The sequence below is a fragment of the Zeugodacus cucurbitae genome, chromosome 5 (assembly GCF_028554725.1).
Source record: "Zeugodacus cucurbitae isolate PBARC_wt_2022May chromosome 5, idZeuCucr1.2, whole genome shotgun sequence".
NCBI classification, from domain to species: Eukaryota; Metazoa; Arthropoda; class Insecta; order Diptera; family Tephritidae; genus Zeugodacus; species Zeugodacus cucurbitae.
Window position 1 is genome coordinate 38,232,898 of NC_071670.1, and position 15,651 is coordinate 38,248,548.

General features: G+C 33.6%; 1 protein-coding gene across 1 annotated transcript in view; it reads right to left on the minus strand.

Moving 5' to 3' along the window:
- Window positions 1-15,651, minus strand: part of LOC105211990 (uncharacterized) — a 109,279-nt gene that overhangs the window by 39,556 nt on the left and 54,072 nt on the right. Inside the window, 1 exon segment of the mRNA XM_054230507.1 lies at window positions 3,100-3,246. Within this exon segment, the coding sequence (XP_054086482.1) occupies window positions 3,100-3,231 (132 nt within the window). The 5' untranslated portion in view covers window positions 3,232-3,246.

Below are 15,651 nucleotides of genomic sequence, written 5' to 3' on the forward strand. Positions count from 1 at the left end.
TCTTACAAAAGTATGATGATAAATACAGCGTAAAGTATATTTACATTTGAATTTGTTAATAGGATGATCACTTATATAGTTAGGTTACGAAATGGAAGGGTAATCAATGAGAGTCACTGCCATAAAGCTATTCAGTAAAATCCGATGTACCACAAATGTTCTTCCGCTGTATTAAGTAATAATTCCACGGGTTTTCGAAAACACGGTGTATATATATAAAGTATCGATCACTAACGAATTCAATTCCTACATAATACAAGTCTCAAGTTCATAATCGTATGTTCCAGTTTATTAGGGAAACTCTATAAAGGCTCCATTATCTTGAAAGAGCGAAAAGTGTTTTGGAATGAGATCAACTAACTCAGTCATTTCATTCCAGAGCGTAAAAATTATTCAGCCTTATTGTAAACTTCATGTGAACGGCATTCCTAATGAATAAACTCACAGATTTGTGTTTTTCGTATAATTTATTTCATATGGGTAAAATTACACATTTTCGAACATTTTACCTTATTGTAAATGTAATTTTGTTCATGGGTTTGAGTCTTTTTTTCTTACTTCACAAAGGACTGTCCTTATAGTATGAGTATTTTCTCCTCTTGAGCGGAACATCCATAAAACCTAACTAAGGACTATTAACAAAATATAGTTGAAGGTTTTGGTGAATTTAATTAATTGTAAATTAAATTTCATATGGTACATCTTGAAATCAGTAATAACATTTGGTTGACATTTATACTAAGTACAACTTTAATAAACAAGATTTGTGTATTTGGATTGCAAAAAATATTGAGAAGACCCTTCTTTGCACCTACAATAACTATTGTTTAATACATTTCTAAAATTGAAGATGAAGCCAAATCAACTTCCAGTGTTTGGATACTACTCTTTAGCAGGCTTTTAACCGTAGATGGCATTAAACCATCAACACCAATCACAGACAATCCATTGGAAATTTGGACAAACTTTCTACGACCAAATCTTGTACAAATGGTCCTATCGATTATCCACCTAAGTCACGTATACTAAGTACCGCTATGTTGGAAAAACTGATGCAAAATTGACAAAAGAATTGGTATGTATAAGATAGAGTCCCAGCGGTCAATGCTATTCAGTTCAAACCAATTGCCATGCCATTTTTGATAAAATTCTATATATCCGTCTTATATACAGTTGAACTTCCCTAACTCTTGACGTCCGTATTCCATGCCTTTGTCACATGATTTATGCAATCCATAAGTGTAATGTAATATTTTTTATTCGCCTCCATGCGATATAGGAACTCTTAAAATTCCGTCTTGATGGTAAAATTTTATATTTTGTATTATGCTCTGGAGTTATGGAAGGAAATTTGCATGAAATTAGGCTTCTGAACGCTATTGCCAATTCAAGAGTTCGAGTTATGGAGATCTTCGGAAGTATATTAAAATATATAAGGGTTCGGACGGATAAAGGCATTTTGTTCTGGCCCTCTGTCCGTTTTGTAGGGCCAACTCAAAATAATGTAAATATATCTATATCTTTTTTTAATTCCAGTATAATATACGAGAAGGTAGCTATATAGTAAGGCTACCCACCATCTATTATATCAAATAAATAGTATGTCTTATAACATATAAAAAATAACAACAATTTTGAATCAAAACACAATTTAAAAAGTTTCACCCTATATATATCCATATTTGAAATGAAATATTAAATTCGGATTTTATATCTGTACAAGGACTTTCACATCATTTACATCAACAACAATGGCCGGTGTACACAACGTGGAAATTTCATTACAAGTATCTTATAATAACGAAATAATTGATATTGACAATGGACGAAACTAGAAAGCTATAATTTGAAAATATTTTATTGAGTCTTATTAAAACTAATACACAAAAGGAAGAATTTGATTACCATTTTAGAACAAAATCACCAAGACAGAGAGTGTATTGAGAGTATGTCCTCACTCTCGGAACTACATATGTGCTTAAATTACAAGAGAAGAACATCAATTGTCTAAAACATAGACAGGAACAACTCGGAACACGATAAAACCTTTTATACAGCCATACCATACGTGATAATTCGTATGGATAAGCCCGACCACATATCTATATACATATGCACACGAAGTTAAAGCTATGGGTTCGAAAAGAAAATGTTAGATTAAAGGGTCTAGCTCATTTAGGCTGTTCACGATAAGGTGGTTATCAGGTTATGTGGTTATGTGATTAAGTAAACAACAACAAAATGCGGTATGACAAAATAACCAACTTTGACCAACCTAGGCCCTTGTTTACAGATTATGTGGTTGTTTGCTTATTTCCAGTGTTAGAAAGTCGTTGGAATTTTACTAAATGGCAGCACAAAAAATAAATAAAACTAAGCGAATGGCATTTCCAGTTAGTTTTCTTATTAATTTTCTTATTGGAAAATCTACTATTAACAGCTGTTTTTAGTTTACAATCGGCAAATTAAAACCGAAATAAAAAGCTTCGAAAAGCATCACAAAGCATCAAAAATCATTAAAACTATCAAAAATCATCAAAGTAAGTAAGAATCATAAAGTGCAAAATAAATATACAGTTTTTGTCATTGATTTATACTCCAATTTTAGTGTCTACAGAAATACAGAAATGCCTTAAAATGCGGATTATTTAATAAGCACATACCTTCAATAAAGTCCATTTCCTGAACAGCAGAACTTATTTTATATTCGATTATTTTGCTTTTTAAACTTTATTTAGGCATTTTATAAGTAGGAATTTCATTGAACTAAAATTGTAAACAATGAACAGCTGTTTGTTTAAAAATAAGCAAATAACCATACATAGGGTGTTCACGGAGCATAGAGGTTATTTTTAATCTAATAATCATATAACCCGATAACCACCTTACCGTGAACAGCCTAATTGATATCTGCCAAGGAACGGATTATTAAATTGGTAAGGGGGAGGGAAATTAATTAATTAATTGCTATTTCTAAATATATTTGCTTCATATAAATATGCGTTTCATCTATTTTTCGCTTACTATTTTAATTTACTTTTAAATTTAACTTAATTTCTATTTATTGAAGAAATAATTAATATTTCGCATTCGAATTACCTTATCTTCCAGCAAATTCGAGAACAAATCGAGATGATCTTCGTCTTCGCTCATAACAGCAAAGAAATCCTTGAATGTGTCCGGAAAGGAAGCCGGAAATTGTCCTTGACGTGAATCCAATTTAGCGTCCATAGCTGGAGTGTTTAGCTGGAAGTGAATAAAAGCAAAAATATACGAATGAAATAATCTCATTACAACAACCAAAATATATATATTTATACACGTTCTTTAAATATATTGCGCGTGCAGACAGGTTTTTTTCTTCTGTTCGATAAGCGTTTGTTAAAATTAGCGTAGCGGCCATGACGAACAAAAAAAAACTCGTCTATAATCACTTTTCTGTTGGTAATTTTCTTAAAGTTTTGCCTTTCATAGCAGCTATTCAGCTGTAAAGATTTTCCCGGCTGAAAACTTTTCTCTGTCTTTGATTAACACGTGCGAATAAACGACGACGCGTTGGCTTTCTAGTGTGGGTCGTGTGAGTGAGTATGATTGTGGCTATATGTAGCTATTGGCAGTGTGGAAGTGGATTTAAAGGACAAATGAAGCGCTGTTCGTGAAAGTAAAGACGCATTTTGCAGCCAGCTGAGTTGGACGGGCGTTTTGTTTGATGCAAGTTTTCGCCCATTTCGCCGAGGGAACACAGATTTCTGCTTGTCTGTTTGGTTTGGTGAATCCTAATTGAGCAAATTATTGAATTTTATTAAAGTTACTTGAGCGCAGGGACGAAGGCACATTTACCTATACAACTGTTGTTGGGAATATATATATTTACAAAGACACTATATCTGTAGACATGAGACACCAACACTTTGTTTACCTTGTGAAAGTTAGTCTCACTATTTCAATAGTAAGTGATAAACTCGCTGCAATCATGAACAAGTTCTGTTGCGGTCGGAATAGGGCGTGGTTGTGTGAATTCTCATTAAATTTTCTTCAATTTAATATTGTGGATATATGAAAGTTTTCTTCAAACAAGCCTTTAATATACTATGTACTTTTGATCTGGTTTGGCTTATAGGTACAGTAAGTGTGAATAAATTATTTGTATAAATATCTTATTGGAAGTTTATAACATCATGAAGACAGAAGTATATTAAAATTATGAGAAGAGAAGAGTACAAATAGTAGAAGCCCCCCTCCCCTTCTTATTTGCGAAGATCTCGGACATCCACTTTTCACAAGCCTCTTTTGAGGTCAACTTTACACCACCAAGGCCGTTCGCCATGGACAACAACAGGTGGTAATCACTTGGCGCTATGTCCGGGTTATATGTATGGTGGATGCGATAAAACCTATCATCAGAGCTCCCATAGCTTCTGATGAGTCATCAACGAAGTGTGTGGTTTTGCGTTGTCCTGGTGAAACACACACCCTTCCTGTTGGCCAATTCTGGACGCTTCGATCGATCGCCTGCCTCAAACGGTCCAGTTGTTCGCAGTAGATGGTAGAATTAAGCGCCTGGCCATATGGGAGCAGCTTATAGTGGATGATTCCCTTCCAATCCCACCCATCCCACACACACAGCAAAACCCTCCTGGAAGTCAATCCAGGCTTTGCCACTGTTTGGGACGATTCACCGGCCTTCGACCACGACCGTTTTCGTTTGATATTGCCGTTTTTATCTATTGTTATATTTTTTGTCGCCAGTAACCATACGCTTCAAAAATGGGTCGAGTTCGTTCCGTTTCAGCAGCATATCGCAGGCGTTGATTCGATTCAGAAGATTTTTTTGCGTCAAATCATGCGGCACCCAAACATCAAGCTTCAACCTTCTGCAGTTGGTTTGAAATGGTTAGGTGGCTAACGGCCATCTCCTGGGCGATGTCACGAGATACCACATGCCGGTCTAACTCGATGTTTTCCATGATTTGATCGATGTGATCGTCGTCACAGGTCTTCCGCCGACTGGCTTATGCGTGGTGTCGTTTTCACCCGCTCTGAATCGTCGAAACCATTCCTCCGCAGTTCGAAGTGATAGAGTACTATCCTACAAAACACCATTAATCTCACGAAACGTTTCTCCAGCGGATTTGCCTTTAACGAAGGAACACTTTAAAATTTTGAATTTCGGCGTTACTGAACTCCATGTTTACAGGTCTATAACTGTTGAACGATATATCCAAACTAATCATCGTTTTGAAGGTTATGCCAAGACCTTTCAAAGATACATAGTATTGCCATATACGAGTTCTGTAGCGCTTTATGGCAATTTTCCTTATATTTAGTTTAGTTATCTTGAAATATCTGATGCTCTTAAGGAAAATAGTCTTTTAACCTAAAAACCCAGTCTCACTGAAATCGCTGAGTTTGAGAAATGTTTTAACGACTGAGAGAAGCGCAGAGCATACTGTGCTATTTTGAATGATATTAAGTACAAACACCCCCATGTTACTATCTCAGTATATTTTAAAGATTTGCGAAATCATTTTCATGCTTCCTGTTGACGTTGAAAGAGGTTTCTATCAGAATGAGTAAGGCATACATAACTAACTAAATAAATACTCGATATGGAGAAGTGTTTTTTTTCATTTCAAAAGCTCATTTATCAAACCTCACAATTTCAACGCAGAACAATTTAGCGCTAAATTTCCAAAGCACTTGTTCGGATTCTCATTCGAGAAAGTTTTCTGCTAACTCACAGACGAGCATTGTAAAAATACGCTGCTAACTATTGAAATTGACAAAAAAATGAATTCTTAAATGAATTCGCCTAAATTAATGCTAATTAAATTTCATTTAATTACAATTGTGTTTATGAACCACCATAAAATGTTAGACATGAAGAAACAATTTAATGAGTTTTACAATTCAACCGCAAAGTGAAAAGTGTGCGACGTGGCGTATACGTAACATGCAAGCCATAGAGTGACTTTAACAAAGTTTTTTGTTGCAGTAGTGCCGCCAGACAGCGTGACGACACATTTACATACTTTTGTGTCGCTATATATATTAACTTTCGCTTACTTATTACATGGCAGACGTTCATAATATATAGAACAAAACGTATAATACTGTCAAAGGCAGCGCATGTATTTGACTTTTAACCCTCCTCTTCGCTTTCATGCCCATATTACACACCACCTTCTGCTCGCTGCGTCGCCAATTAAATTTTCGCTGCTTTGTCTTTGTAGTCAGACATTATTTTTGCGGCCCATTTTCGTATAGGCGCTGCTGTGCGTACCGTTTGTTTGTGCCTCTTTCTATTCGGGTGAATTAATTTTTATGTTAATTAGTTGTTAACTGGATTTATAGTGGAATAATTGGCAGTGACAGAAAGCCAACGAGCGACAAACTTATTTGCAATGCGTGTTGAAGCTGATAATATGCAATTTCCATTGTGCTCAGGTGTTATTAGCATTTCAATTATTTTATTTCGCATCAAAATAGATTCGAAATGTTCGGCAGGTATTCGCCAGACTTTGATAAAGCTATTAAGATCCAAATAGCAGCTGTTTAGCTGTGTCAAATAGAGCTTAAAATTGAGATTTGCAAGGGATTTAATTTTTATTAAATTGAATTTATTTAATTTATGACTGATGCAGAGAACTGTTATCTATGGCGATGATATTTGGATGGAAATGAAGAAAAAAATGAAAGGATCATTTGTTTGAAAGGCTTAGTTAATACTGAGTGTATTTTGAAATAAAATTTTACGGTTAATTAAGTGGTTATGTATTTTGAGGTGCGGGAAAATGGCGAAAATTTTGTTTTCTCTAAAGGTATGTAGCCCTATTTTAATTACTCACTTGGTATACGTCTTGCACAGTACAATGTCTAATCTGTAAAATTAGCTCAACAACATACAAAAATACTAATAATTGTCAAAATTATGACGAGGCAAAACGCGTTTTTTTTTTTTTAAAGAGGCTTGCCGGGACTAAGATTCCAGTCCATCAGCTTAACTGAAATCATAAAACCAAACAAATTTCGTTAGTACGGAGACATGTGGTGTCCTTGAACGATTCATTGAAATGAGAAAAAAATTCTGCAAGCAAAGAAGCAAAAAGGCTACTTTTTCATCTGATAAAATGTATTGAGAAATTCATAAAATTAATATGAAAATTTAAACGAAAACATGAAATCGTTCAAGGACACAGCAAATAAATTACGAATACGAATTTGAAAAAAAAAAATTGAAATCGGTTGAAAACTCTTTCGGCAATTCATCGCAAATCAGAAAAACATGATATCGAGATCATCGCGTTTGAAGTTTCAAGTACACTTTTGTCTAGTGTAGCGGAGCAACATTAGCTTAAATCTACTGCTTAAATCTCTATTTGAGATAACATTGCTAAGAACGTATGCTTTAAGATTGAAAAAAATCTATTTTTGAACCGATTTCAACATACCTTAATATTTGTATACTTCACTAACATACGGTTGATCTTCAAGGTTACTCAAAATGAGACTTGCCGTGGACAAAGTTCTTGTCATTCTTGTGTTTCTTGCATTTAAAATCTCATGTCTCCCGAATATTAGTTCAAATAAAATCTAAACTGCTTCAGTGGTTAGTAATTGATATTTAAACTGGAACTTAAGAGTCACACTGTGTCTCAGACAGGTAGCGAATGTGCTGGAGAGAACTTTCTATTATATATCTTGGTTGATATTTGAAAACATTGCTTCGCCAGAGAAAAGTATAATTCCCTTGAACTTCTCTTTTCATATTTCTGTAAAAACAATTATATTATTTTTATACTCTCGCAACAAATGTTGCTAAAGAGAGTATTATAGTTTTGTTCACATAACGGTTGTTTGTAACACCCAAAACTAAACGAGTTAGATATAGTTATATATACCAAAGTGATCAGGGCGAAGAGTGGAGTTCAAATCCGAATGTCTGTCTGTCCGTCCGTCCGTCCGTCTGTGCAAGCTGTAACTTGAGTAAAAATTAAGATATCTTGATGAAACTTGGCACACTTATTTCTTGGCACCATAGGAAGGTTGCTTTCGAAAAGATCGGACCACTGCCACGCCCACAAAATGGCGAAAACCGAAAACACATAAAGTGCCATAACTAAGCCATAAATAAAGCTATGGAAATAAAATTTGGTATGAAGGATCGCACTATGAAGGGGCATATTTGGATGTAATGTTTTTGTGGAAGTGGGTGTGGCCCCGCCCCCTACTAAGTTTTTTCTACATATCTCTAAAAAAACCATATCTCAGGAACTACTCGACCGATTTCAATGAAACTTGTTTTGTAATAGTTTCCTTACATCCCAATGATATGTTGTGAAAATAGGCCAAATCGCGTCACAACCACGCCTACTTCCTATATACCAGAACTTTGAAGACAATCTGAATCGTTTACTTTACAATAGATAAAGTAAGTACTGAAGATATCGGTACAGAACTTTGCACAAATACTATGTTAATAGTGTGGCAGCCCCATTCTAAAAATCGCCGAAATCAGACCATAGGTTTATAAGGCCCCATATATCGAACACGAGGACCCCGGAGCTTCTAACCAAATATTATGGTTTCCAACTTTCAATGGACTTTATGCACTATATATGACGAATATGTGGGTCAAATTGTGTATTATATAATATAAATAAAGTTAAATAAATAATAAATAAATTGCGAGAGTATAAAATGTTCGGTTACACCCGAACTTAGCCCTTCCTTACTTGTTCTATTATACTTCATTATAGGCATTGCTAAATATTTACATAAAGCAATGAGGGGGCCATAATGACTCAACAGTTCAATGTGCATTAACATGAAACATAATCCATAATACATTTTAAACAATGAGCATTCGAAGCACGATATACCCACACGAATGTCACGATTAGAGTATAAAAAGTCGGATATATACATACATATATAGTATAATTAACACAAAAGAAAAACCTCTGCCGACAATGCGACGAAGAGCAAAAAAAAAAAATGATGAAATAATATAAATACTCGTATTTATATGAGGTACAGAAACTGAAAAAGGACGCAATGATTTCACACATATGAGCTTTTTTTATATTTATAGTAACAAAAAATAATTTATATTTGCATCGATGTGAGTGCATAGTACTTGAAAAGTTCGTGTGCGTTGCATGAACGTGAAGAAATATTACAAGCTTCCGTTTTGGACGACGTGAAAACTATGCTGAACTAAAAAGCTGGAGCTCAAGTAGGTTAGAGAAAGTTAAATGACGTGTATGCGAAAATATAGAAGAGGGTCAAGTGAACTCGCACATTCGCAATTACAGTTGCATTAATTAATGGCAACTAAAGTTGTGATTGACGTGGTCATTACTACAAGGATGTTTGCATTTGGGGTGGATCGCGGTTTTATTCGTAACTATATAGAATATATGGAGCGCATAAATAGTTCAGTGTGTTAATTACTTGTTTTAATACAAGTTTTACTATACACATTCCCTCAGTAGTTTCGCACAAGGGTTTAATACCTTAAGTACTATCAAAACTTGCTTTTCTCTTTATTTGTGTTTTTTGGTAAGTAAAAATGGATATTACCAATGCCGTATACTCTGTTTCAAATATAAATTAGATGCTGACTGACTGCACTTTATTTATCCTATATTTGAGAACTTTGGCTATAAAGTTGGTCATTAAAACGTAGGTAATAAAATCCACACTTTATCACAATTCAACTGTGGAGAGAACACAAGTAGCAAGTTCCCATGCATAATGCAAATTATGGTTCAGAATTGCCTAGTGGCTACTTTACTGTCGCTAGTTGCCGTAGATAATTGATTCGTCAAAGTGTAGTAGGCGGAAAAATTACCAGTAAATGGAACTCCATTCTAATGCCGTCTTCTGGTAGAACATAATTTTGGTTCGGCGAAAACTCTACAAATCAAAATGGCTTCCCAATCAATCTTAATGCACATATTCAAGTGAGACTATTCCTACTTTTAGCCCGCAATTATTGGTAACCAACTTTTAGGACAGATCTTTTTGTAATAGTTTTTCAAGCAGGAAATTTAAAATGATGTCTAAAATACCAAATCAGTGTCTCGTGCAATCATATCCTCGAAAATTGTAGACTATTGCGAAACCACTGACCAAACGTCACTGGAAAATTCAGTTTTATCATACAGTTTTAAAAGGGATCAATAATATTTTTTCTAACATTTAATTATTCATTTTTATACTCTCGCATAGAGTATAATAGTTGTTGCATAGAGTATAATAGTTTTGTTCACCTAACCGTTGGTTGTAAGTGAATACACGAGTTTCTTGACACATGGACAACTGCCACGCCCACAAAATGGCTGAAACCGAAAACATATAAAGTGCCATAACTAAGCCATAAATTAAGTTATGGAAGTAAAATTTGGGAAAGTGGGCATGGCTCCGCCCCTTCTAAGTTTTTTGTACATATATCGTAAACTTCTAAAGCTATCAAGCTATATATATACCACAATTACCTGGAATCGCTCCCTTTAGGTACCTTCTTATATAGTCTAAAAATGGATGAAATCGTATTATAAGCACGCTTTCCTCCCATTCAGTAAGGAAAAACACCACAAACCTTAAATTTCGTGATGGAGATGGTACAGAAAAGCTAAACTCAAATTTGTATACCCAATTTGAAATGGGCGTGGCTCCACCCACTATCCATATCTCAGAAACTACTCGAACAATTTATCGGAATAAAACTTTGCACAAATATTGCGTTTCTAGTGCGACAGCACCCATCTTGAAAACACCGAAATCGGACTATGACATTTCAAGGCCTCAGATACCGAATATGAAGACCTAAATGCTTGTGACCTATTTTTAACCGAAAATATACTTAAATTTCTCAGATATTCTAAAGAAATTCAAAGGAGATCTGTTTTTTTCTAGTAGTGTGCCTCTGTGCCAAAATTGGGTCAATACTTCCTCTAATCTCCATATACCTAATATACGAATCTTAAAATTTACGATGGACTTTATACTTTATAAATCGGTTAATATATGAGATATCTTAGCAAAATTGAGTGAACATATAATATTTGATATAATGTAGTTTGCTGGCAGAAATAGTTGAAATCGGTCTAGAAATTATCCCAATCCCCATATACTATTTGTATTATGTATTATGGTTATTCTAGTGCACTTTATGCCGGTTATATGGGTCGAATTGTGTGTTATTTTAATAATAATAAATAACTTGCGATTGTATAAAATGTTCGGTTACACCCGAACTTAGCCCTTCCTTGTTTGTTTAAATTTGTTGAGAACTTAAAATTTTCTTTGAAAAATTTAATAACTTTAACTAGGACTAACAAAGTCCTTACTTAAAAAACTTAAGAAAAAACTTTTTCCTAGAGACATTTGCTATAAATTAAGTTTCTAATCTGCGCAATATTTGAGACTGTTTTTTCCATTTACCAGACTGTATAAAAACTTCGTAATGCACATTTGCATAGAAACACATAAGCAGTTATAAATTAAATGACTTTTATGACACATAGTGCTTTGACCTCAGGGGTATGTTACGTGATATATACATACATACAAATATACTAATGTAGTAGTTTACAAATCTACATAACTTAACCTGTATAGATATTCGTGTATTATATATACACATGTACCTTGAACACCCTCCACATAACTAAATACAACCCTAAACTCTTAAAGTTTTTCTATGCCACTATTTCCCCCCTTGCTTTTTTACATATTTTATTTTCTATTTCCCCACAATAAAACAATATAGTAGAGCTATAGAGCAGCTTGCCAACTTTTATGCGACTTGCCTGTTAGCGGTTATGACGTCATTATTGGTGGAGCGTAAGAGTTGGGAAAGTGATAAGAAGAAATATTTTTCGCCAAATAACTCGACAAGCGTAAAGTTGGCGAATAGCAAAAAGCAAAAAAGAAAAATGCAAACAAAAGTAGAAAAGATGATGAAGAAGGAAAAAGCAGCCACATTCAAGCAAGCATTCGTGCGCTTTATGCCGCACAGAGCTTATGCTGCGCAAGAATACAACGGATTACATTTTATGTTTTCTTCTTCGTTAAGCTGAAATCCTTGAAGAGTTTTGTTTGATTTTTTTTTTGCTTTTAACTGTCTAAGGTAGATAAGTAAAAAAAAAACAACAACAACATTTAATATCTCTTTTTGGCAGGTGCTTTAACCGTTTCTGGCGTCTGTGTTGTTAGCGTTGTACTTTTATTATTGCTCAGCTATGCATGTGTATGTGGGACGCGAAAGTTTTTCGGTCTTTACAATAATTGTTTTAGGAAAAGGGAAAATACTTTAGAATTTTAGGGCACAGCTGTAAAGTAAAATTTAATTGAAAGGGGTGAGCATTTTTTGAATGAAAATTTAAGAGAATTCAGAGTGAAAAAGGATGGCCTTAGCAAGAATACAAAAAACTAATTACTTAAAAATTTAGTGTAGGTCTTTTGCTGTAACATTTTAGTCGTATCTTCTCTTTTCTGATTGACACAAAATAAAATATAAAAAGTCGTGACGAGATCTACTTGATCTCTCTAATGTATGACCTTAACACTGTTGCTACTGTTAATTTAGTAGATTTTTATGCAACATTTAACGAGAAATATTGTTTAATCTTTTTCGTTCAAGCCCTTGCCGATATTTAACCAACAAAATTATTTAAGAAACATAGCAGCCCTTCATTTTTGTATCTTTAAAGATGGTTAATCTCTAATTTCAAAGAATTTTTATATTTATATCCATGTTTCCGATAAAAAAAATTTTCTGAAACGAATATTTATTCTACGAGTTAATTAATTTATTTAGATTAATTCTACTAATCAACTATTTTACAATCATCACAATACATATTTTTCCTCACTATAACTAGAATAATTTCTTTGTCGTCTTTATCACTAGGAAAATACCCTAAATATCAACTATGGTGATATTAAACGTATCTATAATATTAAAATTAGGCTCTTTCCACATTTTATTGGTGCTGATATCTTCCTGTCCAAGTTTCCCAAATAATTTTAAGATACGCTCCCAGCGCATTTTCTGTTCGACCTTTGTGCGTGCTTCATCTAAGTAACCGCGTCGTATTTTATGTAAAGATTTCCATTGATTCCTGTCAAACACTCTGAAGTTTATAACGTCTGGATTGCGGACTAATTTGTGTACTTTAGAGGATTTACGTCTGTAATTAGGTTCCCTAAATAGTCTACGCCGCACTCGAGGATTTCTTAAGTGACTTGGTGAGCTACTTATAAGCTCGTCAATATACTTTTTCACTTGCTTTCGATTTTCGTCATTCAAAATTGTGTTCATTTTAGCTATATTCCAATTACTATTTAATTCATGAAGATACTTAATACATCCGCTAATGTGGATACGCTTCAAAGTTCTCTCCGGATGTGTGTAGTATTTTGCTAATTCGTCGTCATTATAGTTTTGACCTAATATATAATTGAGAATCAATTTTTCTTCTGCCATTTTTAAAGCGATATAGTCTGTTCTTTCACTACTCAAGTTTATGAATAACTTCAAAGTGGCGAGTACGCCGGTTTTATAGCAAAATATTTGACACAGGTAGATTGATATATAAGATATTCGGTAAAAAAAAATTCGCAGAAAGCAGATATTAATTACCTGAGGGCGCGAGGAAAATAGTATTTAGTAATTTTTTTATAACGGTACAGGTAAAGGAAAGGTCAATATTGAAGTGCAGTCGTGGATTTTTTGATACCTGTTCAAGGTCGACATTGTTCCTGATATTTATAGGATAATCTATAGAGGGATCGCTCCCACCCTTAACAATGTGTTTGTGACTTATACTTGACAGTGAAATTTGACAATTTCAATGCTTTTGTATTTCAATGAATAGAGTAAAACATTTGCTTAAAAGAACGACCACTCTAGAGAGGTGAACCAAACCCTACCAAAAGGGCTTAACTACGATTATGAATATAATATATCAGCAAGATAAAATAATAAACTAAAAAAATATTGGTGAATTCTTTGAAAATGCTTAGTATCTTAGTAAATACAGATCAATTTTGAATAAATACGCCCGACTGCCGTATGCTTTAGAATATAACCTCTTTAAGATTTTAAAACCCATGCTCTCTTATCCTTAAATGTTTAAAACTCTGCATATACATTTGTATATCATATCACAGAGTGGCAGTTTTGTGAAGAATTTAGAACGGCAATGTTTCTTTAAAAATTTTGTAAATGCCTTATTTCTATGTCGGACAAAATAAAGTGAATGTGAACATCAAAATGAATGAATATTTCTTCAAAGTAAAGACCACAATTTTTATTTAATTTTTAAAGAATTTAATATAAACAATAAATAATTAAATTTGTTAAACTGTATACAGAAGTTTTTCTTCATTTCATTAAATATTAAAACACAAATGTTTGTTAATACTTGGAATTTCTTCCTTTATTTTTGATGACCTCGCCAATCTTTTAGGCATACTAGCGTTAAGATTTTGAATGTATCTTTTTTTTTTGCACCATTGTTGTATTCCCAGAAAGTGTTTATGATAACTCGCGCCTCAAATGACATTTTTCCGTCCAAAAGATGCTTTATTAGATTTGAATTGAGAGGTTGAATGGATCAGTCCAATTAATCAATCGCCATTTTAATAAAAAATAGCTGCGCTATCCTCCTCTTGAGCTTGGGATCATTATCTTCTTGGAAGATATAATCACTCATGCCTATTTCTTCAGCTCTTTTCGCAAATATTTCCTTTAATATATCATAATAGAGCTCACCAGTCATCTTTCAGTCATTTGTAACCAGTTTTTCAAGTGATGATGATCCAGGCTATGAGAGGCCTGCCCCTAGGCTTTAAAATATGCACACAGCACACCCATTTACGTCTTTTGGAACTCTTTAACTCTAATTTCGCTTCATCTGACTAAATAACGTGTAAGATAAAATAAATAAGTATAACAGAGTTGTTGTTCATTGTTTTAAACTTAAAGCCAAATTCGAAATTAAGATTAGTATGTTTGCACTTTATTTTGTTCGATAGTGTAGCTTATGCCGAAATCGATCTTTTGAGTAAAGTAATAGTGTCGCTAGGCGTCTTAGAGATGCCAATTGAATATGTAGAGTTTCCTTTAATTTTTTGGAAATGAGTTTATTGTGTAGCACAGATATTGAATTTAATAAAATTTAATTGAATTTAAATATAAATTCTTCGGGTTATTATTCTATTGACTCTGCAAAAACAATATTCTTTCAATTATTTATAAGACGATGTAGTATAAAATATTCTATTTTCGTAACAGTTCTTCGAAATAAAATTAATGTTTTTTGTTTAGACTTGATATATTTACCCCGAAACGATTACAATAATAATACCGCCCTATTTAAACCAATATAAAGAAACCTAGAATAAACTTGGCAGGAAAATTAATTTAAAAACGCTTAAGGCGAAATTGTTATTTAAAACCACTAAACGGCAAGTAAACAACGCCACAATAACAACAACAAAAAGGTTGTAAAAGCACCAACAACTACAATGGAAAAATCCAGTGCTTATCCGTGGAGATGAGTGTACATATTTATACACATACATATTGTACATATGTATGTACAACAGCAAAAGTGTTTTCCTTTATCAAGATCC